The following is a 24,288-nucleotide window of genomic DNA, read 5'->3' as shown; positions in this document are numbered from 1 at the left end:
GGAGGGAGGGAAGAAGAGAGGGAGGAGGAAAGGAGGGAGAGAGGGAGGAAGGAAGGAGGAAAGGAGGGAGGGAAGGGAAGGGAGGAAGGTTAGGAGGAAAGGAGAAGGAAAGAAGAAGGTTAGGTGGGAGGGAGGGAAGGAGGGAAGGTAGGTTAGGTGGGAGGGAGGGAAGAAGGAAGGAGGGAGGGAAGAAGGGAGGGAGGAGGGAAGGAGGGAGAGAGGGAGGAAGGAAGGAGGGAAGGAGGGAGGGAGGGAGGAAGGAAGGAGGGAAGGAGGGAGGGAAGGGAAGGGGAGGGAGGAAGGTTAGGAGGAAAGGAGAAGGAAAGAAGAAGGTTAGGTGGGAGGGAGGGAAGGAGGGAGGAGGAAAGGAGGGAGAGAGGGACGAAGGAAGGAGGAAAGGAGGGAGGGAGGGAAGAAGGAAGGAAGGAGGGAAGGAAGGAGGGGAGGCAGGAAGGAGTAGCCCAGGCAAGCCTGACTGGCCTGTGCCCGAACCCACGAGTGCCCCAGGCCCAGCCCCAGCTCCACCTTGCACGCACCTCACGGTACACGGGCCAGAGCTCAGGGTTGTTCCCACTCTCGGTCCTGTTGCCCTCAGGGGCCTCGCAGAAGCCCGTCTTCACAGGGAAGCTGTCATCCCCCTCCTGGTCCTCACAGGAACAGGGGTAGGTGACACCGGTGTGGTTCATGAGCTCAGCGTTGTCCGTCCAGTTGTAGAAGCTGACCCAGCCACAGCACTTCACCTGCCGGGGAGACCAGCCGCTTGTGGCCCCGGCCCTCAGGCAGGCCGCCCTCCTGGCCGGGGTGGGGTCTCCCAGGACGGAGGCTCGGATCTGCCGCTTTCAGGTACCAGCCCCCCGCCCCCGCCCCCGGTCCTGCCCAAATCGCCAGGATCAGAGTTCAGGTTTCACTTTGGCTTCTGTGAGCCACGGGGAATTTAAAGGGGCTTTCAGGAAACACATACCATAAATATTAAAACAGGAGGAAAAATAAATTGGGAGCAGTAAAAATAATAAAGGAGAACAGGAGGGACGTTCAAGTTGAAAGACAGAACGTAGTTGTATAGGACACAAGAAAGGTGGACGGCACATAGTCGAAGAGTCGGGGGGGGGGGGTCTAGAGTCGGGCTACCGGGTTCGAATCCCAGCTCTGCCACTGACCAGCGGCTCAACTTTGTGGTCTTTGTGGCTCAGGCGTGTGGTCTGTGCCCCCCCCCCGCCTGCTTCCCTCCCATCTCAGGGTGGCGGGTGCCTGACGGGCAGCCCGGTGGCCAGCAGGGGGCGAGCCAAGCACGCTCAGGCTCCCGGGGCTGCAGGCAGTAGTTCCTCCCGGCTTCATCTGCTCCGGAACTTGGCTGCCTCCTCTGGCAGGGGGGCTGACGCCTCTGAGGGGCACCCCCAGGCCCTCACACGCTCAGCAAAAGCAGACAGGTGTCCTGGGCCCTTCCACCACACCAGGCAGAGCCTCCTACCCTGACTGGTGCCAGGATCTGTCCCCAGCCACCACCGGCCCACGTCTCAGTGGTTGTGCAGGAACAATAAAACCTCCCCACTCACGTGGTGCGTAAGGGCCATGGGCTTCCGAAACATCGCACACGGGCATGGATCAACAGCCCCATTTTACAGACGAGGAAACTGAGGCTCAGGAAGTGTCAGAGTTGGTATTCCAGCCCCCGGGAGCCTGACTCAGTCAGCTTTCTTAGCCCCAGTTCCAAGCAGCGTCTGACAGAATGATCTAGAGGCCTTGTCTGCCTCGGGAACCCCCCAACCAGTCAGCTACCTCCCACGGTAGGGTGCACGCCATCCCTCGAGGGACCCAGCTCTGCCCCAGACTCCTTGAAGGTGTACGTGCTCATCTTGGGACAGCAGCCTCCTTCTAATCTCAGCAATGACGGGTCACACGGAGCGTGTGACGAAAACATCTTCCTGCGCGCACCGAGCCTTCCAGCTGACACAGCCCCCCCACGCCCCGAACTCGCCCCATCTGATCCTCGCCATCACTGGGTGTGGTGAATGGTTCACCACCAGGGCAGGCTGGGAACACAGAGTGCAAGTCACTCACTCATTCATTCAGCCATTCATTCATTCATTCATTCAGCCATTCATTCATTCATTCAGCCATTCATTCATTCATTCAGCCACTCATTCATTCAGCCACTCATTCATTCAGCCACTCATTCATTCAGCCACTCATTCAGCCATTCATTTATTCATTCAGCCACTCATTCATTCATTCAGCCACTCATTCATTCAGCCACTCATTCATTCAGCCACTCATTCAGCCATTCATTTATTCATTCAGCCACTCATTCATTCATTCAGCCACTCATTCATTCATTCAGCCACTCATTCATTCAGACATTCAGCCACTCATTTATTCATTCAGCCACTCATTCATTCATTCAGCCATTCATTCATTCATTCAGCCATTCATTCATTCATTCAGTCAGTCGATCTCTCTCTGTAACTGAGGTGGAATACCCAAACACTGGCACAAACAGCTTGATGCTCACACACACATACTGGCATTAACTGCCAGTTGCATCAGGATTTGGATAGAACCTTCCTCTCACCCCAGAAGGTTCCCACGACACCTGTCCTGTCAATACCCTCCCAGAGGTAGCCTCCACTCAGACTCGTGTGAGCATATCAGCCTTGGCACATGGTTCCTCAGCCCCCAGGACGGACTCCCGACACTCCCCAGCCTGGCGTGACACGAGGGCCTTCTTCCTGACCCCAGACCGGAGCGCTGCGAGCCTCGGGCAGCCCCCAGGACCCTGGGCCCCCTGAGCGAGGGACTGTGGTGGCTGGGGCGCCAGGGAAGGGGACGCCTCAGGGGCCCCCTTGCCCCCAACAGATACGCACGCACAGACACGGTCACTGGCACGTTCTGTCAGGGACACGGACACCCAGACCCAGACCCACACAGGCCGGGACCCTCACGCCGCCCTGTCCCTGCCACCCCCGCCTCACCTGAGCCTGCACGTAGTCCCAGGCCTCCTGCAGCCTGTCCTCGTGACCATCCTTGTAGTTCTGAATGAGCTTGGTCACGACGTTGCCCATCTCCTCCTTTAGCTGCAGAGTGGAGAACAAGATCAAAGGCAGATTTCCTGAAACCCGTGCGCCACCTGTGGTCACATCTACTCAGAAGGCCTCTCTCCTCACCCACCCCAACTCTAGGGACACGCTCTTGGCCTGAAGGCATTTCACTGTCCATTCCAACTACTTTCCTGGTACTTCCAGGGCGCCAGCCGCCTGCTGGCCGCCACACTAAGCCCGGAGCGGTCAGGGCCAGCCACTCCCGCCCTATGCTCTATTCAGCAGTCAGTGGCTGCAGGACCCTTTAAATGTGCATCTTTCCATGTCACTACTGCAAACCCTCCAGTGGCCCCCTGTCCCTCTCGGGAAGAATTCCAGCATCATCCCCTCAGTGGCCCACAAGGCCCTACGTTGTTCGGCCCCTGCTCCTCCCAAACCCCCTTTCCTCTGCTCTCGCTGCCTCTGCTTCGATTACGCAGGTCTCCTTGCTGTCTTCCTGCCAGGCGCGCTCCTGCCCCAGGGCCTTTGCACTTATTATTCCCATCAGCTGTTTTTCCCCTTCTCCCAAATATTAACAAGGCTCACTCCTCCACCTCCTCCAGGGCTCTGCTTCAATGCCACCTCTTCAGAAAGGTCCTCCTAGATCACCCTATGGAACACATCCCTTCTCTATCCCCTCCCCCCACCCCTCCCAGGCCCTCCTCGTCCTGCAAGGGCAGGCAGGCTGTGTTTTCCTTCCTAGTGCTGTTGTCCCGTGCTCATTTGTTTTCAGGATTTATTATCTCTCCCCTTCACTGGGATGTCAGCTCCATGGGAGCAAGGGCTGTACCTGCTGAAGCCTGGCCGGAGTAGGAGTGGTGTGCCTGAATAGCGAATGGGCGAGTACTCTGTGCCACGCCTCACACAAGGCTGGTACTCACACTCTCCCAACTAACTAATCCTCGTGCCTGCCAAGGCCCCACAAAATCCAGATCCTGACCGTCCTGATCCCCCTCTGTGCTTGGGAATTCGGGGTCCCTCGGTGACGGAGCGAGGCACCTGAACCCCACCAAGAAAACGGCGATTCGCAGAGAAGGCAGAGAAGGGGTGCAGGGGACAAACGGTTCAACCCCAAAGGCCCTTCAGCGGAGCTCCAAACAGAGGCTCGCGATTCGGCAGCTTTTCAGGAACAAGTCAGCTGTGCAAAGGGAGGCAAACCCGAAACTGGCTTTGAGAACTGAGAACAGGGAGGGCCCCAGGCTCCAGGTAGGAGTGGGGGGGGGGGGGAGGGGGCAAGAGCCAGCCCCAGCCTGGCCCCGCCGGGGCTCTCCCGTGGACTTTGTTCTGGGGCCTTCCTGGCACATCAGCATGAAGAGGCTGGTCACAGCCTCCTGCTGTCACCACAGAACCCCAGGGCGAGGGGCCAGGGCGCTAAGGGGACGGCCGCAAACCTGCCCCTGGGTTCTGGGGAAAGGATTAGGATATGGGACAGGTACTTCCAGGCAGGGGTTTTCAGAGCCCAGCTCATAGTGCAGTGAGTGGGTTTCCGCGAGAACCCCACAGGCGGCTCTCACATAGCGCTCAGAGAACCCACATCCTCCGGATGGACCCACAGGCCTGGCTCCCTGTTTCCTGCCCACCCCCCCTACAACCCTGGGAGACTAGCCTCCTCCCCAGGACGGATCTCTGCCCCCCCCCAACCCTGGGACACTAACCCCTCCCTAGGACGGCTCCCTGCCCCCCCCCCACAACCCTGGGACACTAGCCCCCTCCCCAGGATGGCTCCCTGCCCCCCTCACTAACCCTAGGACACTAGCCCCCTCCCTAGGACGGCTCCCTGACCCCCCCCTACAACCCTGGGACACTAGCCCCTCCCCAGGACGGCTCTCTGCCCCCCCCCCACAACCCTGGGACACTAGCCCCCTCCCCAGGACGGCTCTCTGCCCCCCTCACTAACCCTGGGACACTAGCCCCCTCCCCAGGATGGCTCCCTGTCCCCCCACTAACCCTGGGACACTAGCCCCCCCCCCTCACTAACCCTGGGACACTAGCCCCCTCCCCAGGAGGGCTCTCTGCCCCTCTCCCTCTTGACACAACTCCCAGCATGGTACTTTTTGTTTCACTCCCCCCCCCCCCCCCCACCGCGAGCTTCACGATTTGCAAAGCTTTCCTGTTGGTACTAATCACAACAACGACAGTGGCTAGCTTTTATCAAGTGCGTGCTCTGCACCAGCACCGTGCTAAGCACTTTGAGGGCATCGATTCATTTTAAGACTCAGGGCAGACCGGTCCCTCATTTTCGGAGATGCGGAAGGCGAGGCCCAGAAAGATTAAAAAACTTGGCTGGGCTCACGCAGTCAACACATGAAGAGCTGGGATTTAGACCCAGACTTGTCTGATTCCCAGCCTAAGTGTTCACCCATTAAGCCCTGCCAGCACTTAAAACGCATGGCCAGACCCTGCAGTAGGTCAGGGCCGTGTCAAGGAGGGCCCAGAGAAGCTGAGTGGCTGGCCCCTGTCACACAGCTGGGGCCGGCTGCCTGCGTGTCTCGGGCCTTTGGGCCCTGACCGTCTGTTCTCCACCTCTTCTCCCCAGTGGGCGGAGGATCCCCGAGGCGAGGCGCGGCAAGCAGGGGGGTCCCCAGAGGCATTTGCATGGCGGGCTGCCTCTCCCACGGCTGTCCCACCTGTCTGCCCCAGCGACCTAGACTCTATTTATTCCCCAGCGTGGTTGCCACAGCAGCCCGGACTTCCCTATTTCAGTCCCTCTGAAATGAGAAAGTGATGGAAGCTGGGTGGTTTCCATCGAGGCTGGGTGGTTTCCATGGAAACACCACACCGTCCTGCAGCCCAGAAGGTAGCTGAAGGACATAGCCGGGCCATAGGGGCCAGGGCGTGGGGCTGGTTCAGCCCGGAGCGGATGCCTGGGGATCCTGAGGCCCAGGAAGCCATGTTGGGAGCTCAGGGAGGTCACCTTGGCAACCAGGTACTTCTCCTGGGACCCGAAGGAACAGGGAGGGGGAGCGGGAAGATGCCCACTATCTCACCGCGCCCCTGCCTCCGCAACTTGTCCGCTCTGCACTGGATTCTCCCTTCTCGAAACGGTACTTGCTTTCCTCAGGGGTAACCACCCCTCAATACGTCCACAGGGCTGGGAAGCTCTGTCCCTCCCCCCGCTGACGCGGGCAAGTCCCAAGCGGCCACTTGGCGCTTTCCACACCCTGAGTAGAGTGAGTGGTTCAAGAACGGGCTCGTTACCCGGGGGGACCTTCTCTTTCCACGAGTCTGGCGGAATGAGGGCCTATGTTGCTGGCGGCCACCTCAGGCTCCCCTGGGGACGGCCTGCCTGAGAAGGGAGCCGATGGAGGAGACCAGGAGCGAGGGATGGAGAGGGACAGAGTCCTGGGATCCAGCCGAGCCTCCGGCCAGCTCCGGCCAGTTTGGGTTGTGGCACTATCTGTGCGATGAAGGGTCCTGCCCAGGACCGGCCGTGTAATCAGAGCCCAGTGCAAAACGAAAATGCGGGGCCCCTTGCTTCAAAATGAGTAAGAATTTCGGGGCGCCTGGGTGGCTCAGTCGGTTGAGCGTCCGACTTCGGCTCAGGTCGTTATCTCACAGTCCGTGAGTTCGAGCCCCGCCTCTGGCTCTGTGCCGACAGCTGGGAGCCTGGAGCCTGTTTCAAAACGATTCTGTGTCTCCCTCTCTCTCTCTGACCCTCCCCCGTTCATGCTCTGTCTCAAGAAATAAACGTTAAAAAATTTTTTTTTTTTTTTTAAAGAAAAAATGATTAAGAATTTCAACACAGCCATCAGAGTATACACCAAGCATGGACTCTTGTAAGTGTAGGACCCTGTGTCACACACCCAAGAGGCCAGCCCCGGTCCTGCCCAATACCACCACCTTCCCCATTTCCCAGAAAACAGGCCAGAGAGTCAGAACAACTTCCCAAGGTCACGTAGTGAGCGAGCAGCAGAGACACGACTGTAACCTTGATACGTGCAGCCCCAGAAGCCTGAGATCTCAACCACAGCAAGCCGCCCCCTGTCTCCACCTGAGGCCAGATGCCACCAGTCTCTGGGGTGACTCCCTGTTACCACAATGCTGGGCTTTTATTTCACCTTGCAGTGGCTTTTCACAGAAAGGTAGAATGAGAAGAGACCTTTGAGTCCCGCACGTCACCCGAATGTAACAGTCCTTCCTACACTTGTCCAGGTTCTGCTTAAATGCTCCCTGTGATGGGGAACTCAGTACTTCACAGAATAGCACATCGCAGGAGCAGGGAGGCTTTTGATACAAGCAATGCACTTTAAGTTGAGCTCAAATGACTTCTACCCATTCCTATTAGTTCTCATGTTCCCCCTTCCTCCCAAGTCCCAGATGGGAGCATACGGGAACAAATCAAATCACTCTCTCCCAGGACAAACCATTCAGATACTCAAGTCCAGACTGTGTCTCCCTTTACCCCCTCCTCTCTGGATCCTCTGACCACTCCTTGGGATGGTGTCCAGACCTCTCTCCATGCTCTTTAATGCAGTCAATTGCCCCCTAGGAACAGGGTGCCCCCCCCACCCCGGCCATGCAATGTAATGGACCCACATCTTCCTGTCCTCTCCTGGGGTTCCCACAGGATACATTGCCAAGTGCTTTGCCAGAATGCAGATACAGGGGCGCCTGGGTGGCTCAGTCGCTTGAGCGTCCGACTTCGGCTCAGATCACGATCTCACGTTCCTTGAGCTCGAGGCCCGCGTCGGGCTCTGTGCAGAGCTCAGAGCCTGGAGCCTGCTTTGGATTCTGTGTCTCCCTCTCTCTCTCTCTCAAAAATAAAAACTAAAGAAAATGAAAAAATAAAAAAGCATGCAGATACAGCAGATCTGAGGCATCATCCTGGGATCCCGAAAGGAAACGCGGGCCCTTTGCAATGGTGAACTCAGAGGGGGAAGCCTGTTTATTCCTAGTCCCCACCGCCTCCGTCTTTCCTGAAAGCCAGCCACAGTCTACAACAAGCAGCTAGCCCAGAACTCCCCAGGCTCCCGTAGTTCCTTCGGGCAGAGTCTGAGTCAGGCACTGCCCTCCGCTGCCATGGAACCACACAGGCCCCAGCACCTGACAGGTATGCCCGTCTCCATCCCACTCTCTCCATGATTCCCTTCCAGAAGGGCAGCTTGGACGCCTTCTTCCCTTTCCCGAGAGGGAAGGGAAAGGCCACCTCTCTCTGTCCTGGCTCCAGCTGCCCACGCCCAAGGCCGGTAGAAATCCAGGCCGGTGGACCAGGAAGTTTCCAGCACAGTGAGCAGGCATCTCACAGAACTGCATTGTCCTCAAGGAACCCGTCTTACCACCTGTACGTTAGGGTGTGGGCGCACTGGCTCTTCTGAGCTTCCTAGGTGGGAAAGAGGAGGTGGGGGAAGGGCATCACAGTTCTCCTGACCAGCCTCCCGGGGGAGCATCTAGCAGTGTGGCCCAGCCACTGTCACCACCTCTACCCCGCAGCTCCCACCCAGCCCACGCAAGCCCTCAGCCCCTAGGCCTTCTGTTCAAGCCCCCGGTAGAACCCACCGAAGCCCCGGTGGCCTCCCCCGTGCGGGTTGTGGGCGGGTTAGCAGTATGGCCTGCTTAAGCACGCCAAGGCCAGTGCCCGACATCCTGGCAAACAGTATGTTCACGTCCTTCCTCCTGACCCTCTCCCACTCTCCACTGCCTGCGGAGAACAAGTCAGGATCCCAGAGTGTCAGAGCTGGGAATGGCCCCAGACCACAGCTGAGACTCAGAGAGGCCGGGTAAATCGTCCGAGCCCACCCCAGAACACAGGGCCTCTGGAGCCCAGACCTGGGCTGTGTCCACTAAATAGGCTGGATAAATAGTCAGATGAGGAAACAGCCAGAGGGAATCTTCACTTCCAAATCCCAGTGCCCACAGCTCTTGCTAATACTCAGGTTCCACCAATGGCAACAGGTACGGCCGCCATTTACTGAGCCCTTACTAAGCATCAGTGAAGTTAATGACGGTGACAATCGCGGTAGACCCTTGCCACGGAGCCAGCAGATGTCCGCCCTGGGCGGGCACGACGCTATGCCCTTCCCACGCGGCGACAGTCTTCATCCTCAGCAGAGCGCTCCGAGGTGGCCCTTGGGGCCAGCGTGCCCTGGCACCGAAGGAGGTTCCCCTTTTAGAAAGGGACTGGGGTTTGTGCCACGCCCCGTGGTCTCTCCCATTCATAGTTCCCGAGGGACTCCTAAATGGGGGTAAACAGAGGCCACAAATAGCCCTGCTTCTGCTTAGGTTTGATTTTGCCACCAAATGAGCTACAAGTGGCATTTTTTGCCTTTCAAAGTGGTTCTTGGGTTTCAGGATTGCAGATAAGGGGGGGGGGTGGACACGCACGGTCCACCTGGAAGCGCGTGAGGCACAGAGAGGCGGGCGGAGTCACTTGCCGGGGGGCCTCAGAGCAGGCATCGCCACCCAGGCAATTAGGTTGTGGACTTGAGGCCTTGGCCCCCACCCTATTTTATACACGTGTTGCAGCGTGTGCTCGCTTCAGCCCTGGGAGTGGGGGCCCAGCAGGCTTCCCCTCGATTTACAGATGCGGTAACCCAGGGCCTGAGAGGCCACGTGTCTTGCCCAAGGCTCCCAGCCTCCCCTGTCGCTCCCCTGGGGACAGTGGCTGCTGAGAACTTGGGGCAGGAAGGACAAATGGCATCCCCGGAGACCTCTTCAGGGGGGGCCCGGTGGCTCGTCCTTCCCACCTGCCCCGGAGGCCTGGAGAGTGAGGGGAAGGATGGGCCCTTGCTTTTAAAAGGCCTCTTCCCTTCAGGCTCAGCAAGGCTCACCTCCCCAGCTGGACCTCATCTGCAGGAATAAACATCATCAAGGGCATGTTTAGTCTTCCACCAGGATTTACAATGTGCTGGGAAAGAAAAAATAAATCATTCGTTCCAACTCGGGGTGATAGAGTGGTGCCAGAACTTCCCCAGCAGAGCCAGGAAACGTCCCTCTGCCTTCCAGGAGAAGAGGGGGGCCAAGCTGAGGCAGGCTGGGACCCGGAGGCATGAGATGTGGAGCCCGAGGGGGGTGGGGTGCGGTAAGCAGGAGGCAGAGGAGGGAACAGTGGGGTGTGACAGTCTGGACTGGAGTCGGGAGTCCTGATTCTTCAAACAGGCCTTGCTCTGGGGCTGTGGGACGCCTCTGAGGCAGAGCTCCTGGTCACTGGCCAAGCAGAGATTATGCCAGCCCACAGGGAGGCAGCCTACTGTAGCGGGAGGCATGGGCCTTGGGTCAGAGGGATCGGGATGGAATTCTCCACTCTCACACATCCGAGTCATGTGTGGCTGTGTCCAAAAGTCATTTTGCTTTTCTCAGCCTCAGTTTCTTCAATTGGAAAATGCTTGTACAACTGAACCAAGTACCAAGTTACTACTCAGCTCCTGGCATGTGCTTGTCATCCGATAGATGACGGTACATGGGCGCCATCTTTATTAACGTAGATGGGGAAACACACAGAGGATGAGAAAGGGACCGCTCAAAAACCTTATAGAGTCGACCAGCTTCTGAATCACAGGAACTCACTGGGGCCCTGTTTTTATTCACCCTGATTATAAGGTACCACGAACTGGGTCTCAGAGAAGCCCTGGGTGCCAGAGGGCTGAAATGAAGACCAGATCTCATGAGCTTTCACTGGGAAGAGTTTCCCTCCCTTAAACACTGCCTTCCTGTCTGATCGCCAAGCGAACTTCCTTTCATTTACCGAAACCACTATTTCCCCTTTTGCCTTGGCTGCCAGGAAGCTCAGCATTCAAGTTAGCCCTCAGCTACCAAGAGCATCTCGTCCCCTGGCTTCAGGGACACTGGTTTTCCTCTTCCCATCTCTCTTTTTGATTTTAGCGACCCTGTGCCTGTGTTGGAATTCAGCTCTAATTCTCCGGAGAAACAGGCTGGGTGTGATTTATAAATAAGTAAGGCAGACTCAGGTAGGGACCACGGCAAAGCAAATTTCACCAATATGAACCCAGAAAGCGAGCTGCCTGGGTTCAAATCCTGGCTCTGCCACTTACTAGCCGTGTGACCTTTGGTCACACTGCTTAATTTCTGTGCTCCCATGTCTCAAAACGAGGGTACCATGCCCACGATCCCCTAGGCCTTGTAGTGGGGAAAGCACAGTGACTGTCGTGTGCGTGCAGCAGCCAGTACCAGACCTGTTCTAGGCTCTGTTCGGTGTCAGTGGCTGATGATGGTTGAATGCTCTCTCACCTTCCTTGTAAGAGTGATTTGAGGCAACTTGACCTTCAAGTGGTAACAGGCGGGGGCCCGCTAGCCACCAGCTCTGCCTCCCCCATTGGTGGACAAGAACTGTAATGCTGGAGGAAGGCAGGGCCCCCAGGGTCAGCTGGGTCACAGGCCACGTGCAGCGGGTCTGGGGCGAGCTCTGGCCGAGAGTCCGGGAGTCTGTGCCCTCGCCTGGCCCGGCCACAGGCTGGCTGGGTGCCCTCGCCCTGCACCCGTAGGACGGGGATTCACACGCTACCCTGAGAGGGAGGGCATGGTGAGGATCAGTCAAAGAATGAAAGTCAAGTGGCTGGCCTTGTACTCAGTATATGGTATGTGCTGAACCAACCGCAGGGATGCTGGTGATTCTAGTTACTATTATTGTTGTTCTGGCCACACCCACCCCTCTCAACACCTGCCTCCCCGTCTGTCAACATAACACAGTGCACAGCTGCCACAGAACAAGACCGTGTGGGAGAAGCTTCTAGAACATACCATGTGCACATAATAGGCGCTCCATAAACGGTAACTTTGACGGTCACAATCGACTGGCCCACCCCACAGCTATTCCCGGCTCCCTTCTCCTTTGTGCCTGTCTTTGGAGACCCCTTAAAGCCAGGGGTGCCTTTGCGACCCTGTCTGGGGAAGGCTGTGGGAGGACTTACTTTGCCTTTGTCCCTTTCCCTTTCTTCCGGCTGCAGCAACACAGATGTTGCGCCTGGTGCTGTGGCAGCCGTCTTGTGACTGTGAGGTGAGTGCTGTCACATAGTGAATGGCACGCACGGTCTTTGAGACTCCAAACCCGGCTTCTGGTTACGTCGATGGCAGACGTCTTTCGGGTTTAAGCCACAGTAAGCCTGCTTTTCTATTCCTTAAAGCTGAGTGCCTTCCCTGTGACACAAATGTTTTTGCTGACAGTCCCCTGCCTGGGCCTCATGGCATGATCTAGTACCTGCTGAGGTGCCTAAGAACAAGGACAACCATGCCAAGCGCTGTGCTGGGTTTTACCAGAGTAATCTCACTGATTGCTCACCAGAACCTTGGGAGTTGAATGTATTATCGTCCTTAGTTCCCCAGTTTGTGGAAGGCGAGACGGGCACAGGGGCAAGCGGCTCGCCCACCGCCCTGCAGCTACAAAGTGCTGGGGCACAGCTACCGCGTTCAGGCCCTGCAGCAACTCTGCCCGAGACGGGAGATCGCAGGGACCGGAGGGCTGAGAGGCTGCCAGGCACCTCCTGGGTTAGTCTGGGACAACTCAGAGGGCCCCTGTCTCTCTCCCACCCCCGGGGCCCATCCCCGCCCAGCGGGGACCCGGGAGGCTGCTTACCTGGCCCATGTTGAAGTAGAAGAGGGCTCCAGCGGTCACCTGAGCGATGAGGATCAGGAGGAGGAAGGCAAAGTACTGGGGGACACAGAGCAGCACGGAGTCAGCCGGGCACCGCTACCAGGCGCCCCCCACCCCGCCCCCCTCGGCGGGCCAGCCGCACTCACCAGCCCCAGCAGGCAGCGGACCTCCTTGATGGCACCGATGCAGCCCAGGAAGCCCATGAACATGGTGACAGCCCCCACGCCGATGAAGACGGAGGCCCCCACCTTGAGCGAACTGGAGGAGGTCTCTGGGGATGGAAAGAGGGGCGTTGAGTGCAGCCCGGGGGCGGCTCACCCTCTTGAAGCGCACCACCGTCGGTCCGGAGCAAAGCCCGCAGGTCTGGGCCCGCTCCTAACCGCCCCACCCTGGAGTCAGAGTGCTGGGGTCAGCCCCCACCCAAGGACCCGCTCCCTCCCCGCTTTGGGAGCTGCCTCCCTTGGATGTCCATGCCCCCTCATGGCTCCCAATCCCCAGCCCTGCTTTAATGCTCTCCTGGGCACTTAGGATTGCAAAGACTATGTTTTACTGATGTATCCTGCTCCTGGCCTACTGGCTCCGCGAAGGGGTGAGCCGGATGAGGGCAGGGGCTTTGGTCCCCGCTGAACCCCCAGCTCCCCGAATACTGTCTAATGCAGCAAAGAGCTACCTGAATGAATATCTGCTGAGTTAATGAACTGCGGACGGGCAGGTTCTGCTGGGGCCACAGACACTGAAGGCCTGCTTTCCTCCTTATCCCTGTAATAATAAACCCCAGCCTCTCCGGCCCACTCACTGCCCTCCAGAGCCTCACGCACACCATCTCTAGCTCTGACGTCATCCTGCCTGGTAGGCTGGGGCACAGCCACCTCACAGAGGCTCAGAGAGGCCCAGGGGCAAGCGCCGAGCTGGGGTGTGGAAAGCTGCACGCCCCCAATTCCACGCTCTTTCCCCGGACGCATGGGGCACGCGTGCTGACGTAGGCGTGATGCTCGTTCATTCACTTAGCCAACAAATCTCCCAGGTGCCCGCCGCGTGCCAGACGTTGTGCTGGGCTGCTGGGGGTACAGACTGATGAGGTCCCGACACCGAGGAGCTGACCTCCAGTGGGCTGGGGCGTGGGGGCCATAGGTAAACAGTACAGATCTCTGGTTTAGGGGCAGGCCAAGAAGCCACGGAGGCCAGCTCAGGTAGAGAACCACAGGGCAGGGAGTGGGTTGGAGGGGTCGGGGAGGCCGGTCTGAGCAGCTGACATGTGAGCTGAGACCAGGATGGAGAAGTGACCTGGTGAAGACCTGAGGGGAAGGCATTCCAGGCCGTGGGAACAGCAAGGAGGAAGCAGGGGGCCTGACGTATTTGAAGAAGGAGAGACAGAAGGCGAGGGTGTGAGTCTGGCAGTAATATGCGTGAGGCAGAGCGAGAAGGGCCTGATGGCATGAGACCCTCTTCAGGGAAAGAAGACCCTCTTCTTTCCCAAGAAGCCCATCACAACACTCGCGACAACAGGGCACAGCTCCTGCCCACCTCCAGCCTGCCGGCCTGGGATGCGCTCTACCCGGAGGCCGTCACGCGCCTCCCGTTGGCAGGGGCTGCGGACTCCCTCCCACGACAGCCCCTGTACTCTCAGGGAGACAGCCGGGACAGGATGTTTCCAGAAACCTGGTGGGCAGCCTGGAGTGTATTAGTGTGGGTTCCTGGGTCTATCACAACTAACAGACTTCCCTGGGGACCACCTGGAATCTGGAAGTTTAACCTGCTCTCCTAATGACTCAGCCGTGGCCAGGGCTGACACAAGTGACCGTCAGCAGGGAGAACACTGGCCGGCTCTCTGGGGGACCTCGGAGAAGCTGAGATCCCCACCCTAGCCACCGAGGGGGTGTTAGTGCCCTTAACAAAAAACTACAAAGCCGAAATGTGGGTGGATAGGAGGGCCTGATTCGGTTCCACTTCCTGGTCACAGACAGAGTGTTCTGGAGCTCCGGAAAAGCCCTGGACAGCCCACTCCATTCTGGGGGTGCCAGGGCTGGGCTGCCTCCGCCCAGTTCCTCACAGGAGCCCCCAGGCAGGCGGGCAGTGCCCCTGCTGTGGTGAGTGTAGGGGGCTCCGGGCACTGAACCAGTTTTCATTCCAGGCTCTCGGCAATCGGCACAGGCAGGGGGGAGGCTGTCAAGTGTCACTTTCTCTAAGCTTCCCGGGTTTGGGTTCCTCCCAGGGACACCTCCCAGAAAAAAGACACTGGCACTGCCTAGAATCCACTGTGTGCCAGCCAGAACAAGGCCCTTTATCCGAATCATCTGCTTAATTTCCACAACAGCCCGATGAGGGTAGATTTACATCCCGATTTGTCCCTACGAGCCTTGAAGCCCAGCAAGGCTAACAGGCGACCCAGGTGCCCAGGGCTGAGACCCCAACTCGGGTTCTCCCCCAGGAGGCCAGCCCAGATGTGGGGTCTCGGTTTCTCAGAACAGTTAGTGGACATCAGTCCCTGACCTCACCCACGGTCTCAGGCTGGCCCTGGTCTCAGCATCTGGACTTAGGAAGGGGACAAGTGGACATTCTGGGGTGGCCCTCCACTGTGCACAGCAGAAACATCTTGGTCTCACCAGGCCTGGCAGCTACCAGTGAGGTAGGAAGGGACCCAGACCGAAAGGGACTGGGGCTCAAATCCCAGCTCTGCTGCTAACGGGCTCAGCCTGGGCAAGCCGTTCTCCGGCCTCTATTTCTTGCTCTGTGAAATGGAACGAAATCCTACTTCTTAAAGATGTTGTTATAAATGTAATCACTTGTGTAGGGTTTACTTTTCACCAGGAGCTGTTCTAAATGCTTTTCATGTATGAACTCACTGCATTTCTCACCATAACCTTGCAGTATATTCTATTATCCCCATTTTCCAGATAAAGAGGCACAGAGAGGTGAGGTAACTTGCCCAGGATTACCCAGCTAGTAAGTAAGCAGCAGAGACAGGATTCAAACCATGGCAGCCCAGCTCCAGAGTCTGTGCCCCTAACCATTGCACTCGCTTCCTCTCGTTAAGGCATGAATGTGTGGGACCCTGCAGGACAGGGGCTTGGGGCTCCGGGAGCTCAGGACCCACGCCACCTGGTTCATATCCCAGCCCTGCCTCCTAGCTGTGTGTCCTTGGACAAGTTACTTCCCCTTCCTGTGCCTCAGTTTCCCCCACTGTAAGATGTAACGCCTCGCCCCGTGGACCCACGGTTAGGTAAGGGAAGAGCTATGTCATGCAGGCCAGGGACACAGGTCCCAGCTCTGAGCCTCACTTTGTGTGTGATTCTTAGTAAGTCTTTTTCCTCTGGTAGGTTAGTGTTTACAAGCCCTGGCTGGGGAAGCCCCTGGGGAGCTTTTTCAAAACCATAGTACTCCAGGCCCCCACCCACACATCAATGGAGTCAGATCCCTGGGGCCCTTGTATTTGTGAAAACATTCCAGGTGCCCCTAGGGGACCTCTAAATTCTGGCAGCTCCAGAGTCTGAGAACTGATATGGGAGGAGGCGGGAGAAGCGGCAGGAGGTTCCTGGGGCCTGGGGCAAGGTGCAGAGGGCAGGGATGCAGTGGGCGAGCCGGACCTTAGACTCTGCCCCATGGCGTAGTGCCTGCTGGGTGTAGGCCACGGCCAGGAAGTGGGGAGCCTGGGCCTCATCAGGGCCCATGGAGGGTGGGCACGGGGAGCGTGGGCACCCCGCTGGGGCGGGAAATGCAGACCCTAGCCCCAGAATGGGGGTACAGTCTGCAGCCCCTCAGGAAGAGGCCAGACTACCAGCCCCAGGCCACATCGGATGTGGCTGGACGGTGGATCGTCCTTGCTTCCTTTCAGGTCTGAGGGGCGGCCTAGCCCCCTGGGGCCACAGTGACAGGTGTGGCCTCTCCATCACCCATCCTAGCCTGGTTCCGCTTTATTCAAATCAAGCAGCTGTCACGGGCCTGAGTCCAAACCTGCGGCCTCAGCAGCAGCTGGGAGGGAAGCGAGCCAAGGATGCACTCACTGATGGGAGTGGCATCCCTGTGCTACTGGGGGGGGGGGGGGCTCGGCCGTGCCTCCCTTCCACCTCGGGGCAGCCATGAGATCAGTGCAGCAAGCCTGGCAGGCTTCCTGGAGGAGGCTGTGTGTGCGTGCGTGTGTGTGTGTGTGTGTGTGTGTGTGTGTGTGTATAGACCTGGAAGGGCTCTTGTCAGCGGTGCAAGAGTGCCTTGGGCTTCTTTCCTCCTGCTTCAAGAGTGAGAGAAGAGGCCTCCCTGCTGTGGTTCCCCTACCATGGGCAGCGGTCAGGACCAAAGCTCTCGGGGTTCAAATCTCACACCTGTCACTCGAAGCTAAGTGAACTTGAGCCAGGGACATCACTCCTCTGAGCCTCCTTTCTTCATTTGTAAGGCAGGAACAGAAGAGTCCCTACCTCACGGGGCTCTTGAGGGACTAAGGCAATTGTCATGTGTAAAACGTTTGGCCCCATGCCTGGCGCATAAGGAACACAAACAATGGTTGCTGTGCCCGGTGGTTTCCTCCCCAGCCCACAGGCCCCAACAGTCTGACTGGCACCAGGCACATAGTAGGCACGTCACCAAATCCTGACAATCCGTCTTTCCTGGCCTTTCCTCCATCTACCTAAACTGACTGGGGAGGGACTGTTGCCCACATTTTGCTGAGCCGGCAAATGGAGGGAAGGAGAATATAAGAGGCTTTCTCAAGGTCAGGGCTGAGGGAAGGGCCGGGAATGGGAGAGCAAGCCTCCCTCAACCCCCCACTGTTCTCCAGACAACAGCAGCTTTGTTTAGGGAGGGAGAGAAAATTCCTTCTGAAAACCCCTGCAGAGGGGGCCCAGGGCAGAGTGCTCAGCACAGGACTTGGGCCAGGCCCTGAGGGCAGCTGGAAAAGGGACCGGCTTTGAGGCTCAAGTCCTCCTGCGGTGGCCCTGCCTGCTGCCCCGGACCGCCACTCCAGAGCCAGCCGGGCAGGGGGATCAGAGGGGTCCTTACGCAGCACAGAGATGAAACTGCTCCTGTCGGCCAGGATCCACACCCCGAAACCCAGGATCACCGCGCCCAGGATCTGGAAAGAGAGGGTGCAGTCAATGGGGGCCTCTGAGGGCCCCGCAGGCTGCCCCTGCAGCCAGGCCAGGAGGACACGGCGGGGGGAAGGGGGGGGCACCACCTCCATCCCCGCCCCAGCCCAGGGATGTCCGGGTGGCCTCAGGCCCTGCACCCCAAGTCCCGGCGCACCCCAGCCATCCAGACAGCAGGGCCTGCCTCCAGTCTCCCCCACCGCAGGCCCATGGGTGGTTAAACCAAGTCAATCAGCCTCCCCCCAGGGATGCCCTCCTGCTTTACCTCCTGGCTCTTCCCCAAGGCCATCCCCCTCCCTCCCCCAGCCCATCTCAGGGGCCACAAACATCCCAAACCACCTCTGGGGAAAACCCTGCACGGACTTGAACATCAAGGTCCACTGGCCACTTGCCCCTCAGAGCTCGGCTTCCACAGGAGCCCTCCTGACTCCCCCAGTCCGGCCAAGGGGCCCCTACTCTGTGGCAACCACTCCTGCACCCTTCTCAACAGCCATTCCCGCTGGCTTTATTTTCTTTTATTTTTTCAATGTTAACTTACTTATTTTGAGAGACAGAAAGCGTGCCTACACACGAGAGTGGGGGAGGGGCAGAGAGAGAGGGAGAGAGAGAATCTCAGACAGGCTCCACACTGTCAGCAGACTCCCAGCTGAACCCCACAAACCCGTGAGGTCATGACCTGAGCCGAAATCTCTAGATGGAAGTTCAAACCAGCGGACTGAGCAACCCAGGCGCCCCTCCTACTGGCTTTAACCAGCTGTGTGTGTCCTTCTCAGGCTACTCCGTGAGCTCCCTGAGGGCAGGGCTGGGCTGTATGCAGCTCTGTATCCCCAGGGCGCCTATCTCACCAGTTGCTGAGTGCTCAGGAAATGAACGAGATCCGGAACCCACTGTAAAGGCAGGAATAGAAAGGTAAACCTGGGGAGAATGGGTGGCATAGGCCCAGGGATTCCCTGCCTCACACCAGGGTGGCCCCCAACCTGAGCCTACTCCCCAGGTGGGACCCCAGCGGAGGCTCACATCCCCCCAAGCCAGCTAAGGCTGGGGAAGTGCCTGTAGCCGGGGCAAGAGCACAGGTTCCCTTTGGGAGCAGAGGACACTGCATCACCCCACAAATCACCCCACAATGCTGGCCTTCACCTGGGGCCTGGTCTGAGCCCACATGAGGGTCCCAGCATGCCACCTCCCGCCTCCATCACAGGCCCTGGGCTCCCCGCTCAGCCATCAGGTCCTAAGCTGCGAGGCCAGCAGCTGCTGATTGAGCCTCAGCGTGGGGTGAGCACCCCAGCCCACGGGGCTTGAACAGCCTTGCTGTGCTGTCATTAAAGCAGGAGCCAGGACCACAGTAAGGAAAACGGGGTGCTTGCCTTGGGCATAAAAATTAAGAGGAGACACACACACACACACACACACACACACACACACACACAGCCCAAGATAAGAATTTGCAGCAATTACTTTTAAAAACCAAAATTCATTTTAAAAATCTATGATGAATGAATGGGGCGCCTGGATGGCTCAGTCGGTTGAGCGTCCGACTTCAGCTCAGGTCATGATCTCGTGCTCCGTGAGTTTGAGCCCGGCGACGGGCTCTGTGCTGACAGCTCAGAGCCTGGAGCCTGTTTCAGATTCTGTGTCTCCCTCTCTCTGACCCTCCCCCCGTTCATGCTCTGTTTCTGTCTCAAAAATAAATAAACGTTAAAAAATAAAAATAAAAAAAAAATCTATGATGAACAAAATATCAAACTTTTAAATAAAGGCAGGATCGGTACCAGTGATGTTTTTCCTTCTGAAAAGAGCGGAGCCCTGAGAGGGCACAGCGCGGGGCTATTTCTCGTCCCCAAGTGAGTGCCTCACGCACCTTGCCCTAGTCTTGACCCCCTTAGAGACAGTGGCAGCTGATGGCAACCCTACATTTGTCCCCCACTGTCTCCCAGCAGGTCATGAGTCCCCTCCTCCCTCCTTGCCAGATGGGCCCTGTTACTTGTCATTTTGCAGATGGGGAAACTGACGCCCCGATTTGCCAGAGTTCGCCCATTCCTCCCATCAGGGGCTGAAAGCCAGGTCTATTACTCTAGGCCAGATGGTGGCCTCAGCAGGGATACCCGGGGTCTGTCCTGGGTCTTCACCTGGAAAGCCAGCCTCTGGGGACAGTGAGGCTACGGGACCCTGCTGAGCCGGAGGGTTCGAGTCAGGTGGGGGTGCCTCGGACTATATAGCTTGCTGGGAGGAAGCAGGACTTTACAGAACTTGGGAGTTTGATTCCCAAAGACTCCTGAGGCCCTGCCCACCCCAACTCTGCCCCTCACAGCACAGCTGGCCGAAGGCCAGGCGTCAGGCCCACAGTCTGCTCCTGCGCACCTCTGACCCGTATGGCATAGCCCCTGACTTGCTCACTCCCTACACTCACAGGGCAGGGCAGAAAACTCCCTGTGGGCAAACATAATCCCAAGTAGGTCAAACTCCAGGACTTCCCAGCTAACTTCCTCGGCTCGCCTCAAGACACCCAAAAAGGAAGTCCCCGGCACTCATCCATTCAGCCCCATGTGGGTCTGATGTCCAAAGACTGACATCTGTGTGGCCGGACCAGCCACCAGGCTGTGAGTCAGCCAGGAACAGCCCCAGCCAGGCAGCCAACCAGAATGGGGGAGGCACCCTGGCACTCTCTTTCTCTGTGAACCAAGGCTGAGACCATGGGGCACCCCCACCTTAACCGACAACGCCCAGCCCCCCAGGTCCACCAGAACCTCCCCTCAGGGCTCAGCCGGGAGCCAGGACCCTTATAGCAACGGCTTCCCCCAGAACAGTACGGCATCAGCAAGCGGCTTCTGGGTTTCTGTGAACCTAAGAAAAGCTGACTGGGCAATTTTCTGGGAAGCCCGGGGTCAGCAGGGAGCGTAGGCAAGGATGAACACGTGTACACGTATGCATATGCGAACACACACAGCAGCCAGAGCGACTCTTCCAAACCACAAGTCTGATCACGTAACTACTTCCCACCATGCACCAAATAAAACCAGAATCCTTCCTGGAAGGCTTGCAAGGCCCGCACCCCGGAAAGCCCCACTCTGCCCCCCGCCCCCATACAGGACTCATGCAGAAGCCCGGACTCCTCTCTCCCCACCCCCCACACACAACTCCAGGGAGCTGTAGCTGGCCATCCTGACAAGGTCAAGTGCCCTAATACCACCTCTCCTGGGGGCCACATCCTTCATGCCCAGCACACGGGACAAATGCCGTCTTATCATCCATTTGAATAAATACTTGACTGGAGCCCCCCCAGCTCCACCAGGAACGTAGGACAGAAACCATGGCCCTTCTGTTGGTGAGTGACTACCCGGGACCCATGACAGGGTCTGAATATGCACAGGTGTCGAGGACACACATGGTGAACGAGGGAGGAGTGAGTGAACAAACAAACGTGCACTGTCCCTCTAAGTCTCTCCTTTCCCCTTCCCCTCCTCTGATGAAAGCTCCCCTTCTCCCTGCCCACCCCCTCTCATCCTGATCGGCCATCCTGGACCCCAGCACACAGGGGGTTAACACCTGACTCCTGCCAGCCCCCAAAACTCTGGCCGGAGACAAGCTTTTCCAGTCTCTGGCTCCACGGGGCAGGCTAGGAGCAGGATGGGAAGGGACGCCTCCGCCAAAACCATCAAGCCTGCTTCCTTTCTCCAGTCTCTACCCACCCCCCCCCCACCCCCCCCACTGCATGGGGTGAGACGGGCTGTCTGTGTCCCTGGACTCCAAACCCCGGCGCTCCCCAGGCTGTAGCCCAGACCCCTCTCTTCAGTCCCTAGAGTCCCCAGGGGTAGAACCACAGCACTCCCACCTTCCTGTCCCCCAGTCCTGGCCGGACTTGAAGCCAGGCGGAGGCCCAGGAACCAAGCACCTGCCAGGGAAGGCTTGGCTCCTGCTGCATCGGCAACTGTTTTCCAGAGGCCCGGCCCAGCCAGGAGGGACCCGACCGCCAAGCTGGGGAAGCCCAGGTGCCCAGGCCCTGGCTGCGGTAGCTTCTAGAGCCGGCTGCCATCCGGGGAGGACAAGAGCCACAGCAAGGTCTCAGAGGAGGGGGCTGGGTGGACAAACGGCCCAACAGGCAGCACCACAGCTGTGCGTGCGCGTGCATGCACATAAGGGTGTGTGTGTGTGTTTGCGTGTGCCAACACACTCGTAAGTATCTGTTGGGTTACGGTTATGAGGGGGGATTTAGAATGACTCTTCACTTTCCAAACTGTCTACGATCCTGTGTAACTTGACATAAAACGTCTTTTCCCCACAAGTCATTCATGTCTATTGTAGGAAGATTTGGAAAACGCAGAGAAGCACCCAGAATAAAATCCAAGTTCTCAGGAATCCCAACACTAACACGGAGAGGCATTTTCTTCCCCTCTCAGAAATCTTCGTGTGTGTGCGTAATTTTTAAAAATTAAGTTGGATCATAATAAACATCTTCTTTTTCAGCCTGATTTTTAACAGTATAGGGTAAACCAGCAACAGAGGAGACATAGCCCCTAGCACCACCCTGGGCCCGGGAGGGCCTCTCAGGCCACTCCCCCACCCCATCACACACACACACACACACACGCACACCCCAACATCATCCTTGCAACTCCAAGCAGGAAGAATCAGTCAGTGCCAGGCCAGAGAGGAAAATGGAGGCCCCAGGAAAACCAGCTCCAGATGTGCACTGGGCTTACATCTGGGTGGCCCCCCATGGCTTGGGGACCTGGTGAGGCCTGCCAGGGTGGGTCTGGTGAAGGGGCACTGGGTCCCCACTCTGGCCCCAAGCCTGGTCTCTCCTGCACACCCTCTGGGAGCCCCCCACAACGGGCGTGAGGGAGGAGGGGGGCAGCTGAAATCTCGAACCGTAACAGGAGTTCTTCAGAGGGGACACAGGTAGGGGGAGGGCCAGGACAGGATGAGAAAGATTTCAGAGAACTCCCTGCTGATGAGTTAGGGGACACCCAGGGGGCTCTTCCACACCCATGCCTACTTCCAACCCTGACTGCCCAGGACCTCGGTGCTGGGGACACGAGAGGGGACAGCTGGGAGAGGCACCACAGAACCAGCTGGAGCGTAGGCAATCTCCCGGCTGCCCCACCCGGTTCCGTTTGCAGCGGTCTGTCCTCGGCCCTCGCTGACCACGTCCCACTGCCATCGCTGGCCTGGAGCGTCTGGAGGGTCCTCAGGCTGGGCTGCCCCCAGGAGGAGAGTCTCTGTTGGAGGCAATCGGCTGAGCTGGTTGTACTTACAAAGAAGAGCAAGTTGAAGAGGAAGAGAAAGTATTTGGTGACTTTGATACAGGCTGACCCCATCCTGCTGGTCCTGGAGCTCCCTGGGGAGGAGAGAGAAGGCAGGTAGGTCAGGGCCAGGCTGGGCCAGGCGGAAAGGGAACAATGCTGACCGCTATCAGTGACCCAGCGGCCCCCGAATCATCCCAGCTCATCCTCACGGCAATCCCAGAGGGAGGAACTAACACGAGGTCTTGTTTCATGGTACCCGGAGGCCCAGAGAGGTTCGATGACTGGCCCAAAGCCACACGGCCAGGAAGTGCGGGCCTACAGGCCATCTCGGTTGCTTGATGTTTGACAGTCTGGGTTGGCCACTCAACTGGGCAGGGCCTGGAGGGAAGTCACGTAGGACCCTCTTGGGCTTTGAAAATGCCCAGATGGATGCTGGTCAAAGGGAGGAGGCAAGGAAGGTGGCAGGTGGTTGCTGGAGACTCAGAGGTGAGACCGTAGCTTATGGCACAGATCTGCAGCCCCGTCTGGGGCCAGGGGGCTGCTGGGAGAGAAGGAGAGTTCTGGCTTCTCAGAAAATGGACCGAGTGCGCCCTCCACCCTTTCCTCAAAGAGAGAACAAATATGCATGGTAGAATATCCAACGAATACAGAATAACACAAAGGGAACAAAAACTTTTATCTTACCCCAGAGATAAAAACTGTCATCATTTTAGGAGCTATACTTCCAGCATGTGTGTTTAACAGATGGTTTTAAACAAAACAGGGCTCATACTGTATAGAGTGGTTTGTAACCCGCCTTTTTCATTCTACAATATACTATCTCTGCATGCTGATAAAATGTTCTATGACACAACTTTACATGTTGTGTAGGATTCCATACTGCTGATCATTTGACACTCTGGAGGGCGAGATTCCGCCAGAAAACTCATGTACAGGCAGCATTTTGCAAATAATTTCTGGAGGTTTATAGGCCCCACAAAGCTCGCTCAGGAACCCCCAAGGATCCTAGGGTTAAAGTCCCGGATACAGATATATCACAAAGCATGTAATCAATACTCTATGATTAGACCCATGGTTGTTCCCAATTTCTCAGTTTTCCTGGGCAATACACTCGTGCTTCTGAAACACAAACCATGCTTGAGCACACTGGCTGTATCTCCCCACGCTGATGGACCTCAGGCCGGAAGAGGGAAGCTGGAAGCTGGCTGCCCTCGCCCCCTCCCTGAAGCCATACAATCCAGGAATGACAACAGCCCAGCTCTTGGGCTCCGTGGGGCGAAAGGAGCCAGGGCCGGGCAGCTGGGGCCGGGACAGCTGCATGGGGCAGCTGCATGGGCAGAGCTGGGCTTGGG

General features: G+C 57.8%; 1 protein-coding gene across 2 annotated transcripts in view; it reads right to left on the bottom strand.

Annotated features, from left to right (window-relative positions):
- CD82 (CD82 molecule) overlaps positions 1-24,288 on the bottom strand; it is a 50,683-nt gene that overhangs the window by 1,724 nt on the left and 24,671 nt on the right. For both annotated transcript variants that reach the window (XM_030331765.1, XM_030331764.1), the window contains 6 exons: positions 22,946-23,028; positions 17,608-17,680; positions 12,765-12,889; positions 12,601-12,675; positions 2,970-3,071; positions 537-740 (listed from right to left, as the gene is read on the bottom strand). In XM_030331765.1, the coding sequence (XP_030187625.1) occupies positions 537-740; positions 2,970-3,071; positions 12,601-12,675; positions 12,765-12,889; positions 17,608-17,680; positions 22,946-23,008 (642 nt within the window). In that variant the 5' untranslated portion in view covers positions 23,009-23,028. The remainder of the gene's footprint in view (positions 1-536; positions 741-2,969; positions 3,072-12,600; positions 12,676-12,764; positions 12,890-17,607; positions 17,681-22,945; positions 23,029-24,288) is intronic.

Source organism: Lynx canadensis, chromosome D1 (genome assembly GCF_007474595.2).
Source record: "Lynx canadensis isolate LIC74 chromosome D1, mLynCan4.pri.v2, whole genome shotgun sequence".
NCBI classification, from domain to species: Eukaryota; Metazoa; Chordata; class Mammalia; order Carnivora; family Felidae; genus Lynx; species Lynx canadensis.
This window is presented reverse-complemented; position numbering and strand designations above follow the sequence as displayed.